The sequence below is a fragment of the Balearica regulorum genome, chromosome 2, assembly GCF_011004875.1.
Source record: "Balearica regulorum gibbericeps isolate bBalReg1 chromosome 2, bBalReg1.pri, whole genome shotgun sequence".
NCBI lineage: Eukaryota > Metazoa > Chordata > Aves > Gruiformes > Gruidae > Balearica > Balearica regulorum.
The window spans coordinates 150,388,293-150,410,284 of record NC_046185.1 but is presented as its reverse complement, the minus strand read 5'-3'; the positions used below and the strand labels follow the sequence as shown (position 1 = coordinate 150,410,284).

Sequence of the window (21,992 nt, the reverse complement as noted above, 5' to 3'; positions counted from 1 at the left end):
ACATTTAAAAAGCCTGAATAAGATTATAGTCCAGTAAACTGGACACTATTCTCAGGTTAAATAATCATAGCTACATACATTATAATACTAGAAGGGATCATTTTAATGATCTAGTCTGACTAGCCTTGCTCGTACAAACCAGAGACATTACTTCAATTTATTTCTGTTTGGAATAGAGTATATCTTTTAGAAAAACATTGACTCTTTACTTAAAAAATTCCAGCAATGGAAAATCCACTAGAGCCATCATAACTTGTTCCAGTAGTTAAATACCTTCCCCATAAAAACATTTGCACCTTATTCGTAGCCTAAGGTTTGTCTAGCATTATCTTCTGCAATTACATGTATGATACTGTTGCTTGGTAAACTGAAAAGCCCTGCATAACTGCTGTTCTCATATACAGTCTCATTGAGTAAGATCAAATTGCTTGTCACATTGTAATCTTTTTAATTAGCTAAGCAAATATAATCTCTGATGGAATTTCTATCCTTTTAATTCGTTAATTATATGTGTGTGTCAGTTCTGAATTTTTAGTTCTTGAGCTTCCCTTTTGGACTGAATTTCAACATACTTCAGAACAGAATTCAGTATTCCAATAATATTTGTATGAATACTTAAAACAGGTAAAATAACTTCCCTGTTTCTATGTAAGCTCTGTTTGAACATTAGAGATTTTCATTATTCTATTTGGCCACATTATTGCCCTCAAAGTTCATATTCGGCCAATTTTCTACTTTGATTTCCATGTCTTTTTGGAAACTGTTCCCCAGGTTAGACCTTTGCATGCTATAATGTTGGCCTTCATGCATAGGAGTAAAAATTAGGTAATATTGTTAACGTAAATCACCAGTAAATTTAGTCCTTGTGATATAAGTTGGCTTTTTTCCTGGAGATTAAATCAGATTTTAATTGTTGTCAATATACTTTATAAATGTTGGATGAGTTAGCTCTCATTTTTGTAAGAATAATTCACAATTCAAAAGCAGCCACAAAATGTATTCAAGCATTTTATTATTTTAGAGAGGAAAATTTTAAGAGACCAACACACTGACTCTTCTTGTAATGCCTTTAAAACAAAATATTGCCTTTCCACAATGAAAGATTGCAGGTTTGGCAGAGGTACGATTCATTAGAAAACTGAAGGAGTTCACTGGCTGAGAAACTAGTAAATGCTTTTGAATTATGTAGACACAAATGGATTAAGGCCTGTGAAAAGATACCAGTGGCTTTGGTTGTAAAGTATGAAGCTAAAAAATGCCTGTTCTGCTTGCCAGTGAAATTCTTCATTTGCAAGTACCTGATCAGATGGTACATAAATATTCTAAAACATTTAGGGAAATCCTCCCAGTGAGATCATTTCCAGTATCTCATATGAGGATCCTTCGATGTTTTGACTTAAAGGTTGTGCTTGAATTCCAAATAATTAAATAATAAATAGTAAAGGTATTAACTTTTCTATTTATTAATTTATTTCTGTGTCCTGTGATGATGCTTAAAGTCATTCATCAGAGGCAAGTAGTTCACTTTGCTAGGGAGTGATGTATACCTACATAAGAAGAAGAAGGCCCCAGAAAACTTTCAGTTTAAATACAGCACACAAGGTGGAGTTGAGCAAACAGATAGGAATAGAGTGGTAAAAAAAAATAAAATTGCATTGGTCATGTTTGATACTTCAAGCAAACCAAGATACAATTACTGCTAATTCATAGCTGCAACTCAATTATCATAAGTAAAACATAAATACCAAATAGTGTCTGTAAGCTTTTTGTGAAAAGGGAGGACCACTGGATAGTAGCCAGTCACCCAGTGTTTAAGGCACTTATACCATATGGGAACCATAACTGGTGCTGTTGGCAGTTTTTGGCATGTGTGTGTCTGTGCCGAAGGCTACACGAAGTCAGAGTAAATTAGCCTCTGTTGAGGTCTGCATTGTTCTGAGCTGCTTTTATTATCCAAACAAGTTTATTTAAAGATAGTATTGCGTGCAGCACTATGAACAAGTCCTTTTTCTCCTGGTCTTATTCCATTGTACGTACTAATTGCTTTTGGGCTAGAGGAACCATGAACTTAATGATTACAGTACATATCTAAAATGCAGAAGATCAGACTTTCCATTCATGTTCTGACATTTTTTAATACTGAAAGTGTGTGTCCAACCTACTAGTGCATAGAACTGATGTTTAGCTTTATTCTGTGGTCTGGTTTATTGAATTATTTGCACAACAAGGAAGTGCTCCATTTTCTTAATATCACAAAATATTAATAGATGCCTTCTAGAATATCAATTGTTGTAGCTTATAGGAACTTCACCAGGGACGATGAAAACCTAATTTCAAGTGCTTGGTACAATAAGGCAGGCAAAGCAGAGACTCATGCTCTTAAGAGTGGGACTTCATTTGTATATTCATATGTTTAAATATATAATTTTAATTAATTAATCAAATTTGTTCTTTTCTTCTCATCAAACTATAGCCTCAAGAGATGCATAGGGGTTTTTTCCATTCATTAATTTTTTTTTTTTTTTTTTTTTTTTGCAAAGAAGGTATAACAGCTGTCATGTATTTTCTGATTTCTGTGCTGAATTAGAAAGAGGTATTTGTGCTTTTTGAGTTTTATTCTTAGTGGTAGAAAGGTTAATCACACGTAGGCTTATATAGGCATCCCCTCATAATAATCTAAGATATAAAACCAGTTGGTTTAACCATGATTTATGGAAGTTATTGTGAAATGTAGATTTAATATTTGGAGAGTTCTTTTATACTTTGTTGTAATGCCTGTATTAAAAAATAAATTTTGTGTATTTTATTGTGCAGAGCTTCCAGAATATTGGTCATTGTTTGCTAAAGCCATAAATCCCTACAAGAAGTTTTGGCTAACCATTTTATGTGAAAAGACTTTCATAAGACCATCTTTGTGAAATGAATAGATGTGAATCACAAAATATGGAAGACAATTACTAGTAATTTCTACTGAAAACGTTCTAAAACCAACTTTTTGCCACAAACCATGTATATTTGAAGTTTAGAAAATGCAATGCAAAAGCACTGGCACCTACTTCTTGGCTATTGGGTTGGTTGGTTTTTGTGGGGACCTTTGGTGCAAACACTGAATACAGAATATAAGGTTTTACATTATTAATCAGGGTTTAAGATCAGATCTTTACAAATCAATCAAAAATATTTCATATATCTATGCAGTAATATTATTGGGGTACAATATTATGTATTTGCATATTTACATATTTATATTTTTATTTTAAGTTCAGAAGAACCTGCTTTGTAAGTGTCATGGTTGGCTCTATTCAGGCTCCACAGTTCGGGCTGGAGATACAGCGTCTTTGGCATGTACTCCAAGCTGATGCCTGTTGCTTTTTATACATTAGTTGTTACAGTTCTTGGACATCAAGAAAGAGGGCACTAGATGGCAAAATTTCTGCATGTCTGTTGTCTACAGAAAGTATGCCCAATCCCTTCACCCACAAATGCATTGATCACATCACACTTCAAAATTTCAGATAGAAGAGGTTCCATGAAGTCCAGTACTGGCATATTTTGTTTTATTTCAGAAGGATTAATGAAAATTGACAGTGTTGCACCACTGCAATTTGTATTGTGTTAGCAACTGCCAGGTGTGAACATTTTCCTTACAGTTTCAGCTCCAGGAAACAGAAACCAGTAAGCCTTTACCTTCATAATAAGCAAAATTTCACCATACATAAAGTAGGGGTACTTACATGTAAAACATTTTGCTTTTGCACCATTGCCAAAGGTAATGAAGTGTGGCTTCAGTGTAGATTAAGCCTTAGACTTTAGATTATTTTTCAAAATTTCACATTACTAAAATTTATGATATGTAGCAAGTGTTCTGTTAAAATCTGGCTGATCCCAAATGGGAAAAAACAGCAGCCTAAGGGAGATCAGCTTATCTTTGCCCAAACTCTGTGCTTCAGGAGACCTCTAATTTAGTAACGTTTGGATAACAAACCTAGAGGCTGGCATACAGCTCCTCTTGGCACATTTTAAACATCTTTTAGTCTTGTAAAAAGAAGCTTGTCCCACTAAGCTGTAGGTTTGTTGGAGCTGTTTAACAGTAGCTGTGCCCTGCAGCTCTTTTAGTGATAAATGAGCTGCTTCAAATAAGTGCAATTGCAGCCAACTGTGCAGAAGGAATCATTAAAAAAAATTTAAATAGACATTTCTGAAGCTTAAAAATGCACAAACAAAGTATGTTAAACCAAAATATATGCTGCTCCTTTTAATGGAAAAGATTGCTATTGGCTAAGTCTGCCAGCTTCAATAGGTGTGCCAAAAAGCCAAGGAATCTGGCAGAGTCCATAGATAGCAGTTCCATCTTTCATCTATATTTCTTTTCTGTATTTATCTTGCTTTAGAAAATGCAGAGAATGTCTTTTCCTTCCGACTTGGCACAATTTCCAAACCACAGAAATACACAGAGCAGCTTCTTGCAATTGTTTAGCTCCCTGCACCAGTCTTATCCTTGTGACTATGTGAAATGATTCTTTCTAATTTGGCAATAATAAGGAAGAAGAACATTAAAATATGTTTATGCTTATGGAATAATAACTAAATTGTCAGATGCTAAAATTAGTTTTCTTAATTGAGAGATATTGGGCTTAATGCACAAGGGCAGAATGCCAGTTAATTATTTTTGGCATTCAGCTGATCAAAAATAGTTTCCTTGTATGTAAGGAGCTATTCAAAGAAGCTTAACATAAGAAATACCAAGAACAATATACATATATATACACACATACATACACAAATATATATACGGATGTGTAAATAGAGGCTGAATTGCCACTCGGGAGTCCTTAATGTACCAAATTATGCATTCATTGTTGTCATCTATGAAAACTTCTTTTTTTTTTTTCTTCTTCCTGTAGAATCAATCACTCAGTTCAAATTGGCTTCAAGCCCTACCCATTGTAATCTCTTTTATGTTGCGCTTTCAAAGAGCACTCTGTGGCATCTTTTAAGTAATATGGCACATCTTACTGCTGTCACTTTCAAGGTAAAGAATCTAAGAAAAAGTCCATTGCAATGTGTAGATTATGGGATGGGCTCTACTGTTGATGTTCCCAGTCAGTGTTCTGTATTTTGGCATAAAGTCTAAAGACCTCATGAGGGTGCCAGGCAGCATGAGTCTGATGAGATTTCTGCCCTGACTTGAGTGAGGGCAGGGTCACGTTATGAATTGCTGATGCAATTATGAGTATATAACAATCAATTGTATGTAAAAGCAAAAATGTGTCTTCTAGACTATGAGTGTAAGTCCATACTATTTCATTTTATCGGAAATTTTATTTTGTTTAATTTTGCATTTATCTCCAAGGATGATAATTGACTGTATTTACCAGCTGCTAATCAGTCCTGGATTTCTTGCCACAGTTTATGATAATTTTTAATCTCTGGAAGTTTTGAAGAAAAAAAAAATATGTTAAAGTAAGAGAATATCAGCCAATAACACTATTTAATTACCAAAGGAGTCTAATACACTGCAAATTATATGTTATCTTTGGATCTGAGGAAACTAGAAAGCTAGATAGAAAGTGACTTTAGGTTGTATCTAGTCGACTCATTGCATTTGTGTTGAAGACAAAGATAAAAACAAAAAAAACCCATAGGATTGAGAAAACAGGCACTCATAAAGGTGTTTCTATACTGCCATACAGGTATGACAGTTCCAAATACTAGACTCAGGCCAAGATATGTAATTTAGGGCTCTGTGGCAATATAGAAAAGTTAAGTATCTCCAGAAGGTATTTAGAACACCTGACATCAGAATTGCCCTCTGGAGGTCCCGTCTTTCGCCAGTTCTTGTCTACTCTCTACCTTGACCACAGGTATGTGGGATGAATCCAGATTTATTTGCTCTTTTTATCTCTGTACGTTGTATCTGTGCAATCTGCACAAATCCAACAGTCATTAGACTGGATTAGCTCCTTTGCAGAATTCCAAAGAGAGAGAATTGCTGGACTCCAGAGGCATTGTAGACTAATGGAGTGTGTATGTATCTAAGGAAAGTCTGTCATACTTTTGTAGTGTATTTGCTGGGCATTCACTATATAGAGAATATTTTATTAGTCTTTTGCTTCTCAAAGCATTTTGTCTTTTCATCAGTTGTATAGTCTATTCACGTGCAATAATCCTGTTGCTATTTGGAAGTGTTGAATTGACCGTGCTTGGATTTTAAGAGCATTCAACAGTACTCTTCACCAAAAACTCTTAAAGAAGTTTAACTGCTATGCGAGAAGGCAAAGTCCTAGAAAGGATAAATAATTGGTTAAACATGAGGAATCAAAGTGTAGGGGTTAGGATCAAGTTTTGCAGCCAAGGGATCTTGCCATTCAGTATTTCATAAATGATAATGGGAAGGGTGGTGAATGGTGAGGTTGCAAACTTTGCAGACAATAAATTTCTTCATGGTAGTAGAGACAAGAGCCAATTGCAAATTGCAATTCACAATGCTGAGCCATGGAGGTCAAATCTCCTGCACAAGTCCATCACAGCTCAGTGCAAAGCTTTTACCTTTCATGAAAGCATTGGATTTACTACACTGGACAGAATTGCACACAAAACGTGCAGCAGATGCAAAGGGACTGCCAGTAACTATCTGTTAGAACTGAAAAGATGTCCATATATCTGGATGAGGCAATAAAGTCCTCCCAAACAATTTGGACAGAAATATTTTCAATGTAACATACAGCTGGGGACACCTGGAAGCCCTGACTTCGATCTTGGTTTTGCTTCTGATTGATCAGGCTGTTTCCATTAATCTTTCTGCTTTTCTTCTCATAATCCAAGAATTCTGATAAAATTTGCAGTTAAATGTAGTAGTTATTTATCTTTACATATGTATTGGGAAGGAAAAACTGATATTCTGTTTAGTTCTTCAGCATCACAAATGCATGCCAATATTCTGCATAAAGACGCTCTTGCTCAGGAAAGGATGTTAAGTTCCTTAATTTTATCATGATTCAAGCACGTGATGCACTATTTTCATGAAAAAGTAGCCTCTCTGAGTTGGGAACTGATGAAAAAGAGAGTACATTCCCCATGTAGGAGTAGTGCTTTGTCTTACACCAGCTTCCACATATTATTATAATTAGGTGGCAGTGTGCCCCAGGTATACTCACCCAAGAATGTCCAACATGCAGTTAATACTGTTCTTGTGCTAGCATTAGTGTTGTGAAATAAGATTTTGGGTAGCTAGTTAACCAACCTTTCCAACCATGTCATCCCACCTGAGATACAAAGTAACTGCCATATGGCGTTTGGAGCATTAATCATGAGTCTTTTTACCTTTTGCAGTGGTAGCATTCAGCTAGAAGGCCCACATGAATTTGTTCTTTCTATATTAAAGCATAGAGTTGCATGGGTTTAGGAAATTAATTTTCACATCTTCCCCCACATGCTTTAATCAGCTTTAGCAGAGCTTTTACATGGGTGCTACAACCTCCACTTGCCCAAGCACAGCTATAACTTTCTTTTTATACAACTAAAAGAGTCCAGGCAAACGCATAAGCCAAAAACATCCCCAAAACTTGACGCTTGGAATTCGAGTTGAGCAATAACTCAATGAAAAAATTAAGGAACAGACTTTTGCTTTAATCGGAGGAAAATTTTAAATTTAAATCCTATTAGTTAATTTTTCATTCCCTACTTCCTATTTAACATCTTTAGAGAGGGAAGGAAGCAGATCAAGGCCTCTAGTATTTCCGGGCTGACAATCACAAGTCAGTCAGGCAGGTATTACTGCTTGCTTGCAGGCTGCACAGTGTCTTTAAAATCTCTGATCTCACAAAGCTTCCAAAATCCAGCAGCCACTCAAGCAGTCTGTGGCCAGAGTGAGTCCTTCAGTGGTTTTGGGGAGATGTTTTGCTGCTTTTTTAAAAAAATATCTAACTGCACTCTAGAGAACTATATGCAAATCCCAAATACTTTTGTTGAATATGACTTGAATGGAGTGCTAATTCAAGCTACCTCTTACATTTTAATCACCAAAAAACCAAAGCACTTATCTGTCACATTAAGTGTGCATGATAACCTTTTTCCCACAACACAGACTTTAGGAAAGCACACAAGTTTCTAGCACTAGTAAATATATTTTATGACCACTGTATCAGACTCTGTTCATCAAGAAATGCTCAAGTGACTCAGAAATTTGGGCTGATTATAGGAAGTTGACTCCTCAGTATAAAAGAATTTATTCCTTATGTTTTTCTCTAATAGCAAAAAAGCAGCAGTTAGACAATCTTGAAAAGTAACTTCCACTCTATGTTCATCATGGCTTTCATTTTTTTCTGATATCATACATTTGAATCTCTGATACAAAGAGATTCAAATGTATACATTTAATATATACACTTAAATCTACAGATATGAATGAATATGTGGACTATACATGGGCCTTTGCCTGTGAACAGCCCCAGCTCATTGCTTGCTTCATCACATTCAGAGTTTCATATTTGCATGAATAAAGCTGAGCTGTGTTCATACCATCTATACATTTATTTCTGCTGTGTTCTAATTGAACATTTTCTAGTACATTTACTAGTCTAAAACTAGACTATAAGTTGAACAATACCACCCATCTTCCAGTTTATGTATATGTATGCACTGTTGCCACCCACACATCTGAAAACATGAGATTATAGATCAGTCTTCTTGCATCCACAAAAAAACCCAGCTTTAAAATACCTTGGCTCGTTATTTGAAATAAATGCTATTGTATGGGTGTACAGTGAGAACATCCTGCTTTTATCCCCAGACTTTGATATGTAAGGTTTACTAGCAAAAGCACCTCAATGGTTTTGATTATAATGATCATATATAGGCAGAGACACTTAGACCATTGGACCTAAAGCTATATTAACTTTAGAGATCAAAATCAGTATTTGGAATTGAATTCAGAAGAGAGTTTGAAGTCAATTCACACATACCAGTCAATCTAACATACTTTTAAAATACTAGTACAGTCAGATTTTGTACCCTGTTCTCAGGATAAGGTGCGACTTGAGATAAAAATTGCAAAATTTGTCACTAGTCTGGAAACTGTGGTGTCTCTTTGCTGCGGTTCAATGTTGTCTTCAAAGACAGAGTAGTTATAGCACACTCCAGGAGTATCAGACAAACAAAGGGCACTGTGTTTTTAGGGCATTGCTGAGAAGTCAATACCTTCAGTATGTGATGGTTAATGGACAGCTTAAACCTTTTTTTCCTCTGACTTGCTGCTGATAGTTTATTTGCAACGGTCCTTCTTAACTTGTGTATAATCTTCATGTGACTGCTAGAGATAGACAGACAAAGTGACAGCATTCATATTGATAGTAATGTTAACAAATTTGGAAAACCAAAACTGAATTAGCAATTCTTTCTCAATTTCCTATACTACCTCCTCAGTAACACTTGGGAAGGAAAGGCAAGGTTAAAGTCATACTCCTGTAAAATGAAAAAGAAAATATAGTGTGAAAAGGCGGATAAGTATGGAAAAGGATTGGGAAATACAAAGAAGAAAGATTAATCAGGCTGGCAGCAATATCGGTCTTGTTTAATATCTTTATCAATATCTGTGTTTAATATCTTTATCAATGATCTGGATGAGGGGATGGAGTGCACCCTCAGTAAGTTTGCGGATGACACTAAGTTGGGAGGAAGTGTCAATCTGCTTGAGGGTAGGAAGGCTCTACTGAGGGATCTGGACAGGCTGGATCAATGGGCCAAGGCCAACTGTATGAGGTTCAACAAGGCTCAGTGCCGGGTCCTGCACTTGGGTCACAACAACCCCAGGCAATGCTACAGGCTTGGGGAAGGGTGGCTGGAAAGCTGCCTGGCGGAAGAGGACCTGGGGTATTGGCTGACAGCTGGCTGAACATGAGCCAGCAGTGTGCCCAGGTGGCCAAGAAGGCCAACGGCATCCTGGCTTGTATCAGAAATGGTGTGGCCAGCAGAACTAGGGAAGCAATTGTCTCCCTGTACTCAGTTCTGGTGAGGCCGCACCTCGAGTACTGTGTTCAGTTTTGGGCCCCTCACTACAAGAAGGACATTGAGGTGCTGGAACGTGTCCAGAGAAGGGCAACGAAGCTGGTGAAGGGTCTGGAGCACAAGTCTTATGAGGAGCGGCCGAGGGAACTGGGGTTGTGTAGTCTGGAGAAGAGGAGTCTGAGGGGAGACCTTATCGCTCTCTACAACTACCTGAACGGAGGTTGTGGTGAGGTGGGTGTTGGTCTCTTCTCCCAAGCAACAAGTGGTAGGACAAGAGGAAATGGCCTCAAATTGCTCCAGAGGAGGTTTAGATTGGATATTAGGAAAAATTTCTTCACTGAAAGGGTGGTCAGACATTGGAACAGGCTGCCCAGGGAAATTGTTGAGTCACCATCCCTGGAAGTGTTCAAAAAGCGTGTAGACATGGCACTTCGGGACATGGTCTAGTAGACATGGTGGTGTTGGGTTGACGGTTGGATTTGATGATCCTAGAGGTCTTTTCCAATCTTAAAGATTCTATGATTCTATGAATATAAGGGAAGGATAGTCCCCAACATGTTGCTGAGCCAAACTAAATTATGAAAGGAAAGGAACATCCATGATACAAGTTTACTGTTTTGAATGTTCATTACATGTAGTAAGTACGCAAGGTCCTGTTTGAATCTTAAGAAAATGAATTTCCAGTGAATTGAAAAAACTTTTTTTTTTAAATGTCACTGTATTGAGATTACAAAAAAAGTTCTTTATTCTCCCTACCCCACCAGAAGTCTTTTATATGTTAATCTCTTGAAAACTACAATGAAATAAAAATAAAATAGAGAAAGTGTTTCAAATAAAAATATGCTGTAAGACTCTGGGCTTCATCACTTCTGGATTATCAGATCTGCCTGTTGCTTTTTGTGGGATGAATTTCATATCCCGTAAGACTTTTTATACATTGGAATGTTCATGATGATTGAATTCTTTCTTAATATTGCACTGAACTTCTTACAGCTGAATGTAGATTCAAACTATCTGCCTTTAAGGACTCCAATTGGTTACATATAATCTTACCTTTTAAACAAAGATTAGAAATCATTTTTATTGCTAGTTTTATTTAGCTACATTACCTTTGCATGGTATGTTTATATTTAGTTAGACTTACATCTGAAATTGTTGGTAATATCCCTCTGAAGTCCTACAAGTAACAACTTGAGATGGGAAAACCTTTAAACTTAGGGTATTTTAAAGTGGCCTGCAAGTTTACAGGTTTTAAACTGGTTTACATTTGACCATTTAGCATTTTGTTCACTTTTTCCTTGTCACTGATATTCGGAGTTCTCTGCCCATTTATTATGTCTTTGTGCAGAAGGGGACATCCTTCTCTAAATAAGATATATATATTTCCTTGTATAAGAAATAGACAATTAATACGGATGAGGTGTCTACAATTAATACAGAGCTGTAGGGTTTATTCATACAAAAACTTGCAAGTATATATGTGTACTTAAACTATGTACTGTATTATAATTCCCTTTAGGCATGCAGGTTGTATGTATTTTTCCAAAGTGATGCAATGCAACATTTAACCTTACTGGAGAGGATGAGAGCGATATTCTTCTTTTGTATTTTATTAGTGTGTGCTCAAGAGGATTTCTTTTCAAGAGCGCTATCCCCATTACAGTAGGCACAATTCAGATGTTCAGAACACTTCACTGAATCTATCAAGCCCTACTCTTCTTTCTCCCTTGTTTCCCAGCATTTTGTGGGATTCAGCTTTTTTTGTCATAGGCATTCACACAGGAAAAAGTAACAACTTGCAGAGGACAAGTCACCTGTGTTAAGTCTTGAGATAGGTGAAATGGTTTAATATCTGCAAGCACATTACAAACTGCAGACAAGTTTGTTCTCATCCTAACATGTCCTGCACCTGTTTGCAGAAAGTGCAGGGGTTTGCCTGCCCCTGTGCTCTTTCACTGGTTTTCTGAGGGAGGAAGGGAAAGATGAGAAAGAGGAGTCAGGTCCTGGCCAGCCTGCTGACCTCCACCACGTTCAGGTGTACCTTAGCCAAAGTTGCACCCTCTGGGCCTCCCCGTCTCACCAGCCATGCTTGAGTGACTCCCAAAGTTTGTTATCCTTTTTCCATGGCTGCCGGAATGGAGATGTGTTTCATGGGAGAGAGAAGAGGAAAGACAGGAATAAGAAGGGAAAAGAAGCCAGGTGCAATCTCGCTAGGATTTCTCCCACCTGAGCCAGAGAGCTTCAGTTCCCACCTCTTTGCATTCAAAGTGAGTGACCTAGGCTACACCGGGGCTGCTCTGGCTTTAGTCCCAGAGAGGAGAGACCTTATAAGAGAGGGAATCAGCACAATAGGTGCCTGCCCAGCCCATCTTTTGGCTTTACTGGAATTTCTTGATACTGGATTTTGTACCTCTGCTAGCTCAGAGTGTTCTCTGGCACACAGGACTTTCCCTCTAAAATCTATTTTCTTTGTGCCACCTGAGAAAAACAAAAGTAACAGAAAACACTTCAGAACTTACATGAGCATCTTCTTCTTGGGAGGCTGTGCATGGTACGTGTTGTCTTAGCCTTTCACTCAGCTGACAGAGGAAATCAGGAAATCAGCCTGAATTTTAGTTTAGAAAGAGTGACTTAGCTTGACCTTCATTATACGTTGATTGTGGAATATGTTTTATTATTTATAATTTAGTTTTATGAGAAGTATTTTCATAGGGATATGTGTAACATAACACTCAAACTAGGTGCTTTAATATTTTCCAGTGTGCAATATGGTGTTGAAAGTTAGCAAAATGCTGGCTGGATCTAGACTGATACTTTCTTGGATAAGCTTCTACCATATGCTTTTATTTAAAGTATTTTTTTCTTTTAGGTTAGATTTATAAAAAGCATGTGAAAAATGTCTTTTTTGGAAAAGAAGTGTTATGCAATTAGAAAATCACAGTGCTAGAAATTTAGCATCCTTTAGGAAATGTTGCATGTAAAAGAAGTCAGATACTAAATCTAAATTTAAAAAAAAAAAGGCAAGTCCTACCACCAACTGGAAATGTTATGTCAATCTACAAGATGTCATCACCAGCACAGCAGATAGAAGTAGCAGTTGTACTGAAGTAAATATCTTTAGTTCCAGGAATCTTAAGCTCCATGTGAACTCTGACTAGCTTCCCAGTATAGATATGAATCTTGTTGAAGGAGTTTGTCCATATTTCCTTCTGATTAGAAAAAAATCAAATAAAATTTGTTTTACAGGGCAGAAAACCAAAAGAAGCCAGAAAAAAAAAAGGCATTAAATATTCTTTTTATATTCTTTATTTGTTGTTTGCATTCATGTTCACAGGACTCCAGAGTATTGAATAGGTTGATCTTTTATCTGTTTTATATGTGCAAGGCAACCTCTTTCCAGCAGTATTTTTCGACACTTTCCACTGTTTTGGAAAACTTGTTCCAGAAACATCACATGACTAACCCCTTATTTAAAGATTAATACATGCAAAACTGTATTCTTTCTGAAATCACCACTTCCTATGTTTCCCGCTTCCCACCTCTGAGCCTGGAAGCTGCTATGACTGTGCCCAAAGGAAACTGAGTACTTAGGAATTATTGTACCCATACATGGAGCATCACTAACGTCTGAGATTTTGTCAGAGTCAGGATTTATTGTTGCAGAACTTGTCTACACTTTTTCTGCTTTAAAATCCCATTGAGCTATTTCTTTTGTAGAAGTGAAAAATTCTAGAAAGACATCTTCATAGAAAGGAGAATTACTAGCCCATTTTTATTACTGTCTGACTCATCCAGGGATCCATACCCATTTTGGAATGACACTTTTACAACTTCTTATGTTGATGCTTAAGTTATCTTGTTGGAAGTAATCATTTCTCAATTGCTTATTTTGTGATTGTAGAGGTAGTATTTTAAGGAAGCTGTTCTATCAGATGGTGGAAGATGGCATCATTCATGATGCATGAATATCCAAGCAAAAATTATGGCCTACCCCCTTACCTCTTACTATTGCCCTGAGGAACAAAAGACTTGCCATTTTTCTTATACCTTTGGTATATCAGAAAGCATAAGACCCAACAATGAGAGTCTGTAAAGTGTATCTTCAGAGCAACAATTCCTTTTCCCAGTCTGGGACACTACAGACTGGTCAGCCCCACATTGGTCTCTGGGGACATTATGGAGGGAGTCCTCTTGGAACACATTTCTGGGCACAAGGAGAAAATTATTTGGAACAGTCAACATAGATTTACCAAAGGTAAACCTGATTGCCCTCTATGTGCCTGAGTTTGTAGATGAGGAGAGAGACATGGATGTCATTTACCTTGGCTTTAGCAAGGTTTTCAACACTGTTTCCCACAGCATACTTCTGTCCAAGTTAGGCTGTATTAGGCCAGCAGGTCAATGGAAGTTATCCTCCCCCTCTACTCTGCCCTGGTGAGGCCACATCTGGAGTATTGTGTCCACTTCTGGGCTCCCTAGTTCAAAAAAAGACAAGGAACTACTGGAGAGAGTCCAGCAAAGGGCTATAAAGATGATTAGGGGGCTGGAACATCTCTCATATGAGGAAAGGCTGAGAGAGTGGGGTCTGTTTAGCTGGAGAAGACTGAGAGGGGATCTCCTCAATACTTATAAATATCTAAAGGGTGGATGTCTAGAGCATGGGGCCAGACTCTTTTCAGTGGTGCCAAGCGACAGGGCAAGGGGCAGCAGGCACAAACTGGAACACAGGAAGTTCCATCTGAACATGAGGAAAAGCTTCTTCACTGTGAGGGTGACTGAGCACTGGGACAGGCTGCACAGGGAGGTTGTGGAGTCTCCTTCTCCTTCTTCATAAAACCCGCCTGGATGCGATACTGTGCAACCTGCTCTGGTGATCCTGCTCTAGCGGGGGGGTTGGACTAGATGATCTCCAGAGGTCCCTTCCAACCCCTGTGATTCTGTGACTCTGTGACTCTGTGAACAAATGGATTAAAGATGGCTGGATAATCCAGCTCAGGGGTAGTAGTTAATGGATTGTTTTCCACCAGGAGGCTGGTGACAAGGGGAGTGCCGAAGGGTCTCTCTGTTGGGACCTGTCCCATTTAACATGTTTGTCAGTGACCCGAAGAAAGCAATGGACTGCTTACTCATGCAGTTTGCAATGACACCAACTCACCAGTTGGGGCAGGGGGACAGTTTTGATACAGTCAAGGGAAGGGCTGCCATTCAGAGATACCTAGGCAGGGCTGGAGCCAGCCAGCAGGAACATTATAAAGTTCAGCAAGACAAATGCAAAGTTGTGCACCTGAGAAGGACTTGCACTTGCACTTGCAGTGATCCAGGCTAGGGACTGACTGGCTGAGGAGCAGTTTTACTGAAAGGGTGTACAGATTTTGGTAGAGAGCAAGCAGAACATTAGTCAACAGTGTGTCCTGACAGCAAAGATGACACATTACTGGGCTGTATAAGCAGGAGCACAGCCAGGAGATTAAGGGAAGTGATTGTTCCCCTTAGTACTTGTTAGACCACACCTAGAGTACTGCACCCAGCTTTCGCCCTCCAGTATGGGAAAGACATGGATAAACTATAATAGGTTCAGCAGAGAACCACCAGGATGGCCAAGAGCTGGAGCACTTGTTCTGTGAGGAGAAGCTAAGGAAAGTGGGCTTTTTCAGTCTAGAGAAGAGAGCACTTCAAGCAGACTCAATAGCAGTCTTCCAGTACCTACAGGGAGGTCTGTCCTCAAAAAGATGGAGCTAGGCTTTTCACAGTGATGCACGGCAAGACGAAGAGAGAGAACAGGCATGAAATGAAACGAGGGACTGAATGTAGGGAAAACCTTTGGGTTGCCCAAAGACATCGTGCCATCTCCATCACTGGAGCTTTTCAAGATCAGGCTGGATAACAACCTGAGCAACCTGGTCTAACCTTGTAGCTGACTCTGCTTTGAGCATGACCTTGGACTAAAGACCTCCTGAGATCCCTGCCATTCTGAATTATTCTATGATTGTGCAATCCCAATATAGTATCACAATTCTGTGCTATTTTAAAGCTGGGATAGTAATAGCAAAATCTTCTTAATTGTTCTGAATATTTAAATGATTTGGCTGTGCATTGCTCTTGCTTTTGGAACCCAGAAATGCTACATATGCTCTGTATGTTCTCCAAACAGCTTGTATTTGTGCTTATTTGCTGGTATGACGTGCTAACTGTGCAAAAAATTTTGGACCCTTGCCTTAGAATATAGATACCTGCCAACTGAAAATGAAGGCTATATAGTGCTGCAAATGCTTTCTCTGTCTATGGAAAGTGCCTCTTGTGTGCCAGAAAGAAGCGTTTATACCACATGCTTTTTTACTGCTTCGCACATCTGGTAACATTTACATATGTCAGAAAACAATACCTGAACAGTAAAGGGAAGGGATACATGAAGTTCAAGGGCGTCGCATCAAGAAAAAGGACATGTTATATTGTACTGGTACATTGGAAAAAAAAAAGATTTCTTGGACTTGTCAAATATTTCCAATATGTGGGTATGGTCTGTGTATACTATCTATGAATACCTGAATTGGACGACCCAAATTGCTAGTAAATTGAACTGAACCCAGGAAGGGGTGAAGGAGCAGCAGTCAGGAAGTGAAAGAATTACAACTTTCTTGGTACCTACAAAAAGAATAAAATTTTATTTCATTTAAGGCAGGATTTATATCAAAATCTTCAAAGTTAGGTTCCTAAACATGGAATTACCTACTTATATTGAAATATTTTGCGTTTTCAGTAATCTTCTCTTTAGCTGCCTTTTTGTTAGCACAAAAGGAGTAGGTTGACTGACAAATGTTGCTGTATATCCTCAGTCCTCAGAGGCAGCCACTGTATTAGACTGTGTTTCCAAGAATATTTCTTTGAAGTCGTATTGTGAGAATCTTGAGACACAGTGTAGTGCTGGATTTCGTATGACGTGGCAGTTCTTATGGATGTTACCACTGGCAAGTGATTTAAAATAACAATGAATTAGACCGATCCTTATTCTCCCGAACTCAGAAGGAAAAAAAAAAAAAAATCAGCATTTGATACTTTTATAAAAATTGCTATTTGCATTGGTTGCATTTGTACCAGTAATTCTTTCGACATCTCTTTGGGTACTTTCAGCCAGTGTCCTGTAGTAGGCTGTTCCTTGATACCTAACCCTGATTTTCCAAAATGCACTTGCAATAAAGAGCGCAGTTCCGCCTTACTACTATTGTCACTGCTTAATACTGAGCTCTGCATGGAAAGTGACAGAAAAATACCTATTTTCCTAAGTTTTCTGAGCCTAGGAAGAAGTGTTGGCTAAAAGAAATAAATAACCTTGAACTGAGTCCTACCTAACATAGTCATAGTAAAGGCAAAGATCTATTTTTCCTTTTTGCTATATTTCTACTACATGATGTATCTCCAAAACATTATTTTTGTGATGAAGTTCTTCTCTTACAAACTGATAAATCTTATGCTGAAATTATTACAAAAGTTTGAGTTCCACACTCACTACGCTGAAAAAGCCTTCCACTAGGTCTGTGAAGATGCAGTGAATAATCACATAAGGCATATAGTTTCCTTGCCCCCAAATTTGAAACTTATGGCTTTACCAAAACCACCGTATGAACAGTATGTGCATACATATTTTTGGTTTTGAGTCAGGGATATGAAGGATCTATACCAGTTTTCCTCTGTAAGTTATACAAGAAAGTTGTGAGGCACCCAAAGAAACACTTTAAGCTGATGCGAAATCAGCTGGTGGAAAATAGCAAGGATAGTAGATCTTCATCCAGCAATATTTCTTAAGGAAAAAAAAAAAAAAAAGTTAAGCATCTGATAAGACTTGCATTCTGGCCTTTGTGCTTTGTAGAGCAGCTGTGTCACTACACAGAGACGTGCTACTCGGCCCTCCTGCCAGCTGAAGTCGGCAGTGAAACTTCCACTGACTTCTCTGGTTGCTGCCCCTGGCCCAACATTTGCATGACATAATGTATAAGAATATAAAGCTTTCTCACATGATTTCTTCTTGTATCATTTTAACTCTGGCGTATCCCTTCAGGAGTGCTCACACTTCAAGAATTCTTATCTAGCTATTTGTAATAGACATCTGATTGCATTAATAGAAATTATAGGAAGAATTGCTAGGAAAAAATCTCATTGATGCTTAATTTACATAATACTCTTTTGGACATAATTCAGGCCCATCGCAGGCACCTTTACAACTTACATGTAGAGGTCAAAGGGTGAAAGGTGACTGGCAAGATGCTTGTTTTGTACATTTGGCTAACACAAATACTTCCTCAAGTATAAAATGCTTTGATCTCTATAAGCGAATGCCATATGTGTGCAGCTGTGGCCCATGCCTCACGATTGCTGGAAGGTTAGAAAAAGGTAGCATACGAATTTGATGTCTGCATTCAATTTATGCTTTTATATTTAGCAGTTCATAATTTTGTGTAATATTTTAGCTGTATGAAAAATACGCAGCAGAGTTGAGTGATAACAGATTTCTCTGTGGTTTGACTCAACATTGTTTGGGTGAACACAGAATCCGAAGTATTTCAGACTGAAAATACAGGTTTTAATTAGAGCTGTCTGAGCTTCAAAATACCTGAATGCACATTAAGCTTGGCAGATTTTCAGAAATCTGAGAATTGCGTGGAGCTGATTTAAGCTAAGCAAGTGTCTTCTGTTTTCCTGCATATATTGCAGTTGCAGTTGCATCAGTGACTTGCAACACACTGAGGAAGTGAGATCCAAAACCATTATTAATGGTTTTCTGATATGTAAAAATGTTTGATCATGAAGGTCTGCCTTATGTCATACGTGTGTTGAACAGTACCTTACTCCAAGAGAATTTCCACTGAAAAAAATTGAGTGACTTACAGAGTAAAGGATGTACTCCACGTGACTGAAAAGCTGAATCAGCTCCAAAAGTTCGGTGCCTTTTCTGAGCTTTTGTTTCTTACTTTTATATGCAAATGTTTAAGAATGATATGTCCAGATCTATATCCCTCAAGCAGTTTAACAAGAGTGGTTTGCTGTGACTATAAAGAAACCTGCTGCAGTCAATGAGACACAAGGGTCCGTTTATGTGGATCCAGTTTCATGATCAAGGCCAAAAAAAAAAAAAAAGTATGGCTTTGTTCATTAAAAATCTTGAGCATGTACAGATATACTAGTGTACCTGGGGGGAAACCATGATTTCAATTAAAGCATATGCAATTTCTACTTAACAAGAAAATAATCTAAGTCACAACCAAGAGACAGGCATGCTACAATAAAGAGAAAATCAGACAAAAATATCAAATTACAGGTACAAATATGATAAAATATAAAGCATTGTGCTCTATGTGTATGTTGATACATATAGCTATACAAAAGTATATTATATAGGTATACATACATACACATACGGTGTTGTTAATATGATTTTTAGTATTTTATTTATTATGTGTGTGAGTAAATTCATGCAATTGTTCTAGATATGATTTGAATATTATTTAAATAGTAGCATACTTACTTGTTTTTCTCATGCTGTTTCTCTTTTGTATTTTTGCTAGCTCCTACTGGCTATGGTAGGCTCCACAGATGAAACTCTGCAGGAGGCAGCAGCTGGTTGCATAGCAAACATTCGCAGATTGGCTCTAGCAACAGAAAAGGCAAAGTATGGCTGATGCTTTAGCAGCTTTTACCAACACACTTGTTTCGCAATACGGCTACATTTAACTATGTGGTTACTCCTTCTAGCATCTGTATTTCGTAGCAGAGCTCATTTATATGAGGGTAATTTAATAACAAAAAATAAATCTGTGGAAAATTATGTTTGTTTTTACATTACTGGTTTGTCACATCTAGGTTTCATAAAATGCACACACCTAGTTTTGTGTGTCTTTTAGTATTACATCTTTCAAAAGACTATCAGTTAAGATATGTCAAAGGCTTTTTCTACAACTAATACACTTGTATTTGAAATTCATTGTAGATATAAATGGTTTTGCATATCTGTGACATTGCAGTAAATTTTCCTTCATTGTGTGTGTGGCTCTGCAGTGATTTATGAATGTCTTGAACAATTCCCTTGGTGCTAAACTTGTCCAATCATCCTGTCATTATGTTTTTGCCTGTTTGATCACTTGCAATTCACAGGAGAGGACAAAATACAGATACATCAATCTCACATCTGGTGTTATATAAGGACTGCAAACAGCTGTAGCAGTAGACATCACTCCAAATTTCCTGTTTCTACCAACATCAAACAAAATAGTGCTTAATTTTATAAGTAGCTGGTGAAATGTGTTTTAATTAACATGTGTTTAACTCAAATTTAAATTTACCAGCTGTAAATAAAAAGTGGAGAATTACACGTACGTTTATACATTATCTCATTGTGGTTTTTTGTTTTTAAACTGACAACATTGTATTGATGTAGTTACTTTATTTTTATGCATAAAAATATATTCAGAATTAGAGTTGCTTTCAATAACCACATAAACAATGATTTATATTATAGATTACAGACCCACTGTACGTACTGTGCTCAACAAATAACACTAAAGCATTTCCTTGAGAGCAGTAATGTCTTAATTACAAGCACAGACTGCTGACAAAACTGAAAAAACCCAAATATTTAAATAACTTGCATTTGTCAAGTGTTTGCCTCTGAATGATTTTTTTTACTGCCCTTAACAATGATCAATTTTCTTGCTTTGGAAGCAGTCTGTAATTTGATTATTTTTCTTCTAACTAGCATGGCTACTCAAGGCAACTAATTTTACTGCTAACAGAAGCTTCTAAGGAAGACATAATACAAATCCAACTTTTAATTTGTCTTTTCTCTGAAGCAGACATGAAAGCTCATTTAAAATTTCATTTTAGAATGATGCAATTCTGAAAAAGGAGGGTTGCATAGGGCCCTTAGGGAAGGTGTAGAGAGTATTTTAAAGGAAACAAACTACAGACAGGTGCTGACAGTGTGGAAATCAAAATATTAATCCAAGTAGTATTTTTTGATCAATGCAAACACCAACGTAGTCATGGAGTTGTTCCATCAGCAACCAGTGACCAAGCAAATACTATTTTAGGTATTTTCTAGCTCTCCCACATAGGATTGGTATGTTATTTTGAGTAAATATGTCCATATTATTATACTGATGTCACAGCTGTAGTAGTATCATATGCTTCATCACTATACCCAAAAATGTTTCTAAAATAAATGCTAATTGCCAAATTCATTTGGAAGAGGAGAGGCTTGATTTTATTTTTGTCTTTTCTGTGAGAGAAGCTGTAGATACAAATAGTTTAGCACAATCTGTGAATCTGTGAATCTTGCTTATGAAAAATACGTAAAATGGTGGCTTATTTTTCCAACTATTGAGGGGAAAAAAACTCCCTGACAATAACTGTTGTCCTTAACATGACCTCTCAAGGCACTCTTGACCACTTAGCATGGATTTCAAATGGAGTAAGTTCTAAAGTAAACTTAATTTTACGATACAGGTGTCGGGGCAATAAACATCATGTTCCTGCAATGCAATGGCCTCAGCTTGCCACTCTCGCTCACACTGGTGGCCCTCATGCCTCAGAGGGTTCATCTGAAGTCTTTGTTTTAAGACCTCTGACAGTTAATTGCAGACTTATTTGTGCTGTTTTCTTTTCCTTTACAATGCCTGCAGTTTTTAAGTTCTGTACAAGGAGAAGAAATGCTGAAATCGACACAGATCACCACACAGGCAAAGGTTCAGTATTAAAAAATTACATCTTTTTGGCCAAAACTGGTGGATTCCACATAGTTAATACAAAGAGATTTCATTGTTGGAAAACGAATGAATGAATGTGATCCCTGGCCTCTCTGAGCAGTGCAGGACAGCGTGTACATTTGAAAAGCTTCCACTTTCTCCACAGAGCTGTGCTGGGTTTCGCAGCACTGCAGCCCTCTGAAAAGGGATCCTCACAAAGCTCGGTCCTGCTTGCTGCTCGCACACCCCTCCTGG

At 37.6% G+C, this 21,992-nt stretch overlaps 1 protein-coding gene across 1 annotated transcript in view; it reads left to right on the top strand.

Moving 5' to 3' along the window:
• ODAD2 (outer dynein arm docking complex subunit 2) overlaps positions 1-19,934 on the top strand; it is an 86,348-nt gene extending 66,414 nt beyond the window's left edge. Inside the window, exon 20 of the mRNA XM_075747155.1 lies at positions 19,563-19,934. Coding sequence (XP_075603270.1) covers positions 19,563-19,676 — 114 coding nt within the window. The 3' untranslated portion in view covers positions 19,677-19,934. The remainder of the gene's footprint in view (positions 1-19,562) is intronic.
• The last annotated feature ends 2,058 nt before the right edge of the window (positions 19,935-21,992 follow it).